Source organism: Pygocentrus nattereri, chromosome 3 (genome assembly GCF_015220715.1).
Source record: "Pygocentrus nattereri isolate fPygNat1 chromosome 3, fPygNat1.pri, whole genome shotgun sequence".
NCBI lineage: Eukaryota > Metazoa > Chordata > Actinopteri > Characiformes > Serrasalmidae > Pygocentrus > Pygocentrus nattereri.
Genome location: NC_051213.1, coordinates 41,200,478 through 41,209,734, shown reverse-complemented (window position 1 = coordinate 41,209,734; position 9,257 = coordinate 41,200,478). Strand labels below are relative to the sequence as shown.

Sequence of the window (9,257 nt, the reverse complement as noted above, 5' to 3'; positions counted from 1 at the left end):
TCTGGATAATTAACTATGACCTTCACGGGATAAGGGTTGAGCAACAAATGTCTTTCACAGAAAAAAAACTTGGGATATTACATGAGTATTTTTGTACCAGTTATTATGTATCTTGCAACAATATAACAGACTGAGCATGACACCAAAAATGTGACAAGGTGCAAATATTTTACATTTATTTTAAGAAAAAAAAAAAAGTATGATAAAACATGATACAGTATAAACCACAATGAAGTTGCAAAGCTTTCTTCCAGAAACAAATATAAAAATGCCTAATAAGTCAAATAATGTTTTAACAAAAATAAAGATAACTCTGTGACTCGGAACTCAACTCTTTCCGCTCTGCCTCTTATGGTTCTGGATCATTCTCTTCATCACCAGGTCCAGTTCCAAATCTGACTGTTTTACATCCATGTTCCCACAGCCAACAACAGGACAGCTGTCAGAAATACACAAGATGATTAAAGTATATGTCATCAAAAAAAAGGAGCATACAGATGCATTTAAGCTCCCCCCCTTTAGAAATTACAGGTGATACCTGCTTAAAATAACATATTAGTGGGCTGGAGGTTAGGGAACCAGCCCAGTGACCGGAAGGTACATGCCTGAGGTGCCTTTGAGCAAGACACCTAACCCCCAGCTACTCCCAGGGCACTGTGAATAGAGCTGCCCACCGCTCCAGGCAAGTGTGCTCACTGCCCCCTAGTGTGTGTCCTCACTAGTGTGTATGTGGTGTTTCACTGCACGGATGGTTTAGACTGCGGATTTGAAATTTCTCCGTTGTGGGACTAATAAGGGTCACTTGATCTTTAAGATCTACTCTGCAAAATGACAAAGCTGAATCTAATCTAATTTACCTGTATAATCTAATTTACCTGCCTGCTCATGTTTCCCGTCCTTCATATTTATTTGTTGCAATTATTTCTGATCTTTTTTTTCCAACATCAAATATACAGTTGATGGTGATGGTAGAAGGTTTTGATTCTTTTGTAACTTTTGTGTTTGAAGCAGAGGTTTTAAAACAATTCCAAACACATTCCCTACACCGTCACATGCTGGAGTCAGTGTCAAAATCAAAAATAATTGTGCCTCTACTGCTTCTGCATACAATGATACTGATTACGTTCATCTTCTTATTTATAACTAACAAAGTGGTGAAATGAACGGACGTAAAGTACTAAGCTCACATATATACTGTACATATTTATCATCATGTCTTAATATTTACATATGTTTGGAACGTTTCCATATACTGCTGCACTTACATTTGGCTATTTTGCTAATTGTAAGATCAGTGACTGAGGCACAATAGCTGCTTTCTCCACCTTCTCTGTTGTAGTTCTATATCACATCTAATTTGAATGCACAATTTTTATCATACAAAACGCAGTTAAATCACCCAGTCATCTTTAATCATTTGTTTAACATGTCCTGTTAAAATAATCCAATAATAAATATAATCCTGTTAAAGCAATCCAAAAGTAATTATATTACTTTACTATAATATGCCAATATACTATATATTGCCTTCCGCCCGATGACGGTGGGGATAGGCTCCAGCAAACCCCGCGACCCAGAAGATGTATGTGTGTATGTATGTGTGTGTGTGTGTGTGTGTGTGTATACTAGATTTTATACTGACTGTCAAAAGAAAAACTTTCCTATTAACCGATGTGTCTACCTTCCTGTTTTACCTGCCTAATCGTGGACAGCAGAAAGTATTGTGCCCTAATTAAGACGGATATTTTCAATCTTAATTTTGAAAAATGTTGTGCTACTAAACCTTTACTCGGGCCTGAACACGAGGCCATGACTGAAAACAGCCAACTTCTACAAATCCAGGATTTGCTGAATGTGTTCCAAAATCTACTTTCATGCACAATTAAATGAAGACTTGCAGACAATTAGTGGAATCAAGTGAAACTGAGAGTCGAACAGTCTAACTGTGTTTGCTATGGCATTTAATACTGCAGTTTAACAGTGGAAACTATTTAGATTTTTTTTTTTAAACTAACGTGCAGTCAACAGTTAATGAACTTATTCCGGCATTTTCATGTTTCTAAAATACCAAATGCCATCACAGAAATCATCATATAGTGTCCTACCATCAGTTTCAGACAAAAGACATGAATCCTAGGTTGATTCTTTTCAGAATCCTCCTCATTGGGTTCAGGAACTTGTCCTTTTGATACGGAATTTATATTCATGTTATTCAGCTGCTCTTCAGAATGAGTCTAAACGTTATAAGCAACCACAGATGAAGTGAAAAATAAAGCAATAAGCCACGAGAGGTCGTGGGTTACTGGGATTTTATCACGGGGAACGGTGTTCTTTGGCAGGATGCGCCGCGGAGTGCCTAAAATCCCCTCCCCCGTGATAAAATCACAGTAACGCACTGTCTCAAGTGGCTTATTGCTTTTATAAAACGGCGGCCAACATAAAATATATTAATATTGTTATTTATTTTTAATAATAATCGATATAAACAAGTATTCTGCCAAGAAATGCAGTTCCTTTAGCCTGAGGTATTGTTGCTAAGCAACCACTAAACGAGGAGAAGAACGTTCAGTTGCCAGTCACTGTTTGCCGAAGACATTTCATGATTTTTTTTTTTTCATTTTCTCGTATAACAGTGAACATATGGTAACACAGCATTGTTTAATGCAAAAACGCTTCGCTTTAATAGTACTTCTGTCAGTCTGAGGACACCACTTTTCTTACGCTGGGGTTAAATCTCAAACGGCTCCCTGCTCCCTACTTAGTGCACTGTTAGCTAGTTAACTAACTAGCTACGTTGGAATTTAAATACTGCACCCCAACAATGCAAAACATAACTAAAAATGGTCGTTTGGGATTCATTTACTGTCATACTCGACATGCAGTGCACCATTTGACAGCAACAGCTAACTAGAATTTCTAGAAACTTATTGTTACACAGCACACTATTTAACGTTAGTTAACCTAGCTAGGGAGTATGGAGCCGTTTGGGATTCAGCCTGGGTTTGATGCCGCTTCTGACAAGCACATACATTTAAAGTGTGTAAGCCATTCAGGTGACATTCTTTAGACTTTTATGTTGCCGTTTTTCAGTAAATCATATCGTGAGTACTACAATTCAAGCCTGTGATATTAATGTTGGAGTTGTTTAGCATGTTTGCTATCTTTTAGCCTGTTGGCTAGCTGACCAGACACACTCTAATAAAGAAAGTTTTCAGATCCAGAAAAAAAACGGGTTCTTACTTCATCAGTATACTCAGTGACCCGTGCGATCAGCTTTAGAGTCAAAGATGAGTATATTGTGGATTTTACAACGGCATCGAACGTGGCTCAGTCGATCAAAATCTGTTTTATAACACCGATCATCTCATAACAACAGTCATGTCAAGGTCTGGGATAGTAAACGAACAGTCGGTTCTTGTAGTCGACATGTTGGATGCTCATCAAGGGTCACCAATGCAGGACGGCTGCAAAGGCTAACCCATCTGGTCCGAATCAGCAGAAGGCTACTGTGTTACAAGTCACAGGTATTTTTAATGCTGGTTAAGGGTGTAATGGGTTTATTCCACAGGATAAATAATAAACCTGATGTTGCCCCATTCAATTAAGTGATACTTTTTTAATAAGGGAAATTCCACCTCTGCATTTAACCCATCCGTGAAGTGAAACACCACATACACACTAGTGAATACACACACACTAGGGGGCAGTGAGCACACCTGCCCAGAGCGGTGGGCAGCCCTATCCACGGCGCCCGGAAAGCAAATGGAGGTTAGGTGTCTTGCTCAAGGACACCTCAGTCATGGACTGTAGACGCTGGGGATCGAACCTGCAACCTTCCAGTCACAGGGCCAGTTCCCTAACCTCCAGCCCGCAACTGCCCCAAGCATATGTGGGATGTGCTGGAACAAACAGGACTTAAAGGATCTGCTGCTAATACCTTGGTGCCAAATACCTTCAAAGGTAAAGTCCATGCTTTGAGTTGTTATGGCAGCATGCAGAGCACCAACAGCATATTAGGCAGGTGGTCAGAACGTTTTGGCTCATCGATATATACGTAAGCTAATATGTACTTGGTTATAGTGAGATTACGACAGGTTTACCAAATCACAACAATGAGAATAGTGATGAGAAGGACCTGACTGCAAAACATGTACTAGCAGAATCTAAATGGCCTTCTGAAAAGAGCACAAGGAATCGATGTTGGTAAGCTTCAGCTTACCGAAACTTCTTCTTATTGTTGTGCTTGGTCTTGATCATGGCCAGTGCAGCTTCTTGGTCGTAGTAATGTTGGCACTTTTTATTTCTCACTGGATTCACCATCTCAACCTGTTAACGACAAGGTGTTATTGAACTAGTGATCACCACGCATGACAAACACTTCACAATTAACCTTCCGTACTGGATTTGATGCTTTTTATATTTATACGACTGAGAAGAATAATACCTGGGTAAGAGGACATGTGAAGTTTGTCTGACTCTGTGTTACAGCGATGTCTTCATCCAGCTCCTCTTCCACATTAGCAGCTGCCATCTGATTTCCTACACACAGGTACACATACAAAATGACTCACTTTTAGAGGTGTAACATTTGCCCCTTTCACAGTTTAGTCCTTGGTTTCTGGGCCATGGTTCTGTTTATATCTCTGTTCAGCACTGAAAAATGTCATATTTTTATTATCCATAAGCAGGACGTGCAAATACAAACCAGAAGTTTCTTACAAGATGTCCAACTATTCGTCGTAACTGCAATGAATTGTGCCATACCCAGCACAAAGTGGAGTCTCTACTTGTTTCATACCTTCAAAACGTCTCCTAACATTATCACAGTAAACAGTATGTAAGTCCTGATGCTAGTAGTGAAAAGCATTTATGCCACATCCAAAGTTTAGTTCGCTTACATGGTCTCCAAATAAGAGAGCGCAGGGAATAATTTCCAAGCCATCATTCAATAAATATTAAAGCCATCTATCGAACAACTGCTAAATGTTAAACAGTGCTGGTAGCTAGAAGAGAAGCGCTGGTTAACATTAGCTTAGCTAGCAAAACAGCTCTGCTCACCATAGACCAGGTGTGATTCTGGCTAACTAAAGCGCCAACACATGTTTATAAGATAATGATTCAAATCTGAGGGACTGAAGTTGAGCAATTGACACTGAAAAGACATTAAAGCAAAATTAAACCTGTTCTGTGGTGAACAGAATCTGTGAATCTGTGTTTGAAGCCTGATTGCTAACTTAACATTAGCTTAGCAAGCAGGCTACAGACCCAAGCAGTGCCACGCACCACTGCACAGGCTCGATGCTAACAGGTGCTCTGCTGAAAAACTTGAGATGATAAAGTTTTAATGTCTGAGAGAGCAAAAAGTAAGTAAACGGTGTTGCAGTGACAGAAAGCCGAAATCAAACCTGTTCCGTAGCATTTGAAACTACAGTGTATGGCCAAGCTGAGTATAGTACAGCAGGCTAAACATGCCACACACCATAGCAAAGGCTTGATTCCAGCTAACTGGTAAAATGACCCCCAGTTTGAGAATATCTGAGAACACAATGTCAAGAGACTGGTGTTGGAGTGAAAGTCAAAATCCAACATTCTGTGGTGAGTGTAGCTCTTCGTCATCACTCAGCCAATATCACGCTTAGTTTTTCCTGGCTGTCCTTATTTTGTCATATTGGTGAGCTCTTGCAATTAGTGCGCCCCCCTAGAGTCTAATGTGTTTAACAGGCCATTCAAATGTGGAATAGAAATTTGACAAATCACAATTTTGAAATATTTTGATTATATTTAAATACTGGCAACAATTTTAAGTATAGCAGTATACCTTATTACTCTTACACCACCCAAAGCTAGACACCGTGTGTAAAGTTTTGAAACAGGGTATGATGGAATTTTATATTGGCTCGAGTACATTTAACAGCAATCAGAATCCCCACTCTCTCTACTATTTGAAATCCATGCATAGAAATAAAACTGAAAGGCTAAGAAACTCAAAATGTATTACTATCATCTAGTGCAATTAATCATCCTATTCTCTTTGTTCTTGCTTGAGCAGAAACAGGAAGGACAGAATTAGGAAAAGTTTGGCACGTCGCTGGAAGAGCTGGCTATGCCGATCATGATAGAGGAGCACATGTAGGGCGTGGTAAAAATAAAACCAGAGCAAATCCATTAGTTCAGAATCGCCATTAATAACATAACATAAAAAACCAAACAGCATGTGTATGGTCACTTATTAATAAACATAAAATAAAAGGGCTATATTTGTGTGATAGACATTGTGACCCCTAGTTCCTATCACAACCACTGTAAAGAAATCTGTCTGTAAGTATCTCTGTAATGCACCACTTCACATCAAACCACTCTAAATTACTTTATTTATATCTCAATCATTTAATTAAGCACACTTTAAAAAAATGGTGGAAATAATTCTGAATCATCCCAAAATAATCCAAGCGCACTGTGGTCAATCATTTCCTAACAACTGTCCTCTAAGAGAAGAGGTCACAGATGTACTACTAAATTAAAAAATCACTATTAATTAATCCAGTTTACAGTATATATATTCACATATAAGACAACACTGTGGGTCCGTAACCAACCTTGTGAGACAGATTTCCTGATGCTGTCCCTGAAGGCCACCACCTTGCTGTGCCTTTGAATGTCTGCATCTTCGGCCATGAGTTCAGAGAAGCGATCCTTTACAGAGTCCAACAGTGTGAACATGGCATGTGGAGGTTCATGTCTCACCTAAAGAAGGAGGAGGAACACCAAGATGAATAAGTGGGATGGAGAAAACCTGGCAAGCAATGTCATGAAGCCATGTGAAATTGCCCCAAATACTAACTCGAGCGGTCATCTGCTCAACAGACTCCACGAAGCAGTTTATCTCTCTGTCCAGTGTGGCGCATTCCAACATCATCTGCTCCAGTTTTCTCAAACTCGGACTGTCATCGGTTCCTGGAATAAAACGTTTGAACAGGATTATATCGTTATATTTATATCATTGTTTAAGCTGAAATGGTGGATCCTAGAGAACGCTAAGTAGCACAGCCAACATGTTGGGCAGCTTTTAATAACACATTTGAACAGCAAGTTCGGTTCAGGGTTTTCTGTACACTTTTATGAATTTTATATGTACTTTCAATCTGCAACATAATCAGAGAAATGACAACTTGTGAGCAGCAAAACAGGCATACATGAACACGAACCAGAGTAGCTTCCACAATAGTCTTGTGGTACTGCTTATCCAATAATGGGCGAAGGCACTGCTTTTGTATTTTGGTCAATTACAATTACAAAGTATTTACATAAGTCAGTCATATATATCACATGTTGTTCAAGGCAAGGAAGACCCTGGCTACTCTTTAAGAATGTGAAAGCTATAACTGTCTCTAGTAGCCTGATCCTCCTAATCATAGCTAACTATGACAACCACCACAGCATATAATGTAAATAGAGAATCCCTCTTTTTCTAAAAGCTTTGAGGAATCGTAGTGCTCCGATCACTCACAGTGCAGTACAGAGACATCAGAAGAATGTGCTGAACCAAAACACTCCCATTACGAGACGTTTACGGAGAACCAAAGTATATTATGATATTGAGAGGATTGTGATCATGTCCAGCTCCACCTGACAGCCAAGTCTCCCCAATGACATGATGCTAACCAGGCTTGGAAGGTGGATCCTAGCACATGATTCCTTCAAGGCACATTAGGCACCACCACATCATTTCAAACTTAACTGCCAATTGTGCAGTAAGACTTGCAACTGCTACGAGTCGACTGACAGCAACAGGTTCACTTTACTGTACCTTGGGCTTCGACCAGGTCCAAAGCAACGTCTGACACGATGTCCATTCCTGTTCCAATGTCGACCTGACATGTCTTCAGGGTAGACAATGTGGGCTGTATTGAACTTAGCGACATGACCCTGTGGGGACTGACAACGAAGCACGACTTCTGAATTACAAAGGCTGTAATTTTAGTAAAGCCGTTTATTCCAGACCACTGTGTGAATGTGACGTGTTTACAAACTAGCTAGCACGGTTAGCTAACCTAACGCTAGCTAGCTAGCACAACACAAAATGTTTTGAGTCCGCTGCAGTTAACAGGCAGTCATATATTCGCTTATAATAGTGGATATCTTCCAAATATTTATTAAAACCGCCCGTCCAAAAATATCTTGTTTGTTGAACTATCAGCTAACCACCTTTCCAAAACACCCTCCACAAGCAACGCGCCCTTCATTTCTACTTTTGGGAGTCACGTGACAAAATAAAAGTCTTCAAGAGCCCGCAGAGCACGTTCACGTAAAGACAGTTTACTGCGATACTAAACAAGATCTTGTAGCTAAAACTGTGAACTTATCGCAAATAAGTTTCATGGCCATGAATGCATATACTGAGGCCAGGCCACAAATTTACATTTACATTTATGGCATTTGGCTGACGCTCTAATCCAGAGCGACTTACAATGTGATCATTTTACACAGGTAGGCGAAGGTAGTGTTAGGAATCTTGCCCAAGGACTCTTATTGGTATAGTGTAGGGTGCTTACCCAGTTGGGGGATTGAACCCTAGTCTACAGCGTAGAAGGCAGAGGTGTTACCCACTACACTACACTACACCAACCAACCAAATGAATACATTAAGGCCATTAACGCTTCTCATAACTTGTGACCTCAACGCATGACCCCAATATATTAATTTGTGGCCTCAATATATGCACCACAACACTGAAAAAAACAGCACGTCAGCGTTACAGCAATGCTAAGAATGAACCTGCTCTACGGTGGTCCTGTGGGGACCATTGAAGAACAGGATGACAAGGGTTGACCAAGTATGCAGAGGAACAGATGGACTTTAATTACAGTCTGTAATTGCAGAACTGTAAAGGGCCCCTATGTTGTAAGTAGGCCTGATCAAATGGAGAATGGGTATAGAAACAAGGACGCGGGTTTAATGTTATGGCTGGTCAGTGTACATACGCGCTATTAAAATGATTTAGTTTGTCGATCCGCGCCGGCCTTTGGGGCTTTTATTTTGACAACCGTCCACAGAAGAAACGGACAAATCGGAGCCGCAGCCTACCGACTCCTGCGCGGCCACGTCATGTAAACGGAGAAAAAGTGCGTCCGTCCAAGTCTGAACCAAAATAGAAGCAGCCGAACCGGGATTTCCTTCCCCGCCGTGAGCGCAGGTCCCGCGGAAACACGCGGACTCTTTTACCTACACATTAGAGAAGAGAAGAGAAGCTCTCGGG

The 9,257-nt window shown here is 40.4% G+C and overlaps 1 protein-coding gene across 1 annotated transcript; it reads right to left on the bottom strand.

Annotated features, from left to right (window-relative positions):
• Positions 1 to 149: 149 nt before the first annotated feature.
• Positions 150 to 8,270, bottom strand: nsmce2 (NSE2 (MMS21) homolog, SMC5-SMC6 complex SUMO ligase). Its single transcript, XM_017715997.2, has 6 exons — positions 7,808 to 8,270; positions 6,842 to 6,954; positions 6,597 to 6,744; positions 4,445 to 4,539; positions 4,220 to 4,326; positions 150 to 439 (listed from the first exon to the last, which is right to left on the bottom strand). The coding sequence occupies exons 1-6, from the start codon at positions 7,920 to 7,922 to the stop codon at positions 328 to 330; spliced, it is 690 nt and encodes a 229-aa protein (XP_017571486.1). The 5' UTR covers positions 7,923 to 8,270; the 3' UTR covers positions 150 to 327.
• Positions 8,271 to 9,257: the final 987 nt, after the last annotated feature.

Coding starts and splice junctions, on each gene's coding strand:
- nsmce2 (XM_017715997.2), bottom strand. CDS start 7,922: ATGTCGCTAAGTTCAATACAGCCCACATTGTCTACCCTGAAGACATGT. Junction 6,955..7,807: donor GGACCTGGTCGAAGCCCAAG/GTACAGTAAAGT, acceptor GTTTTATTCCAG/GAACCGATGACAGTCCGAGT. Junction 440..4,219: donor AACAATAAGAAGAAGTTTCG/GTAAGCTGAAGC, acceptor TATTTCTGACAG/CTGTCCTGTTGTTGGCTGTG.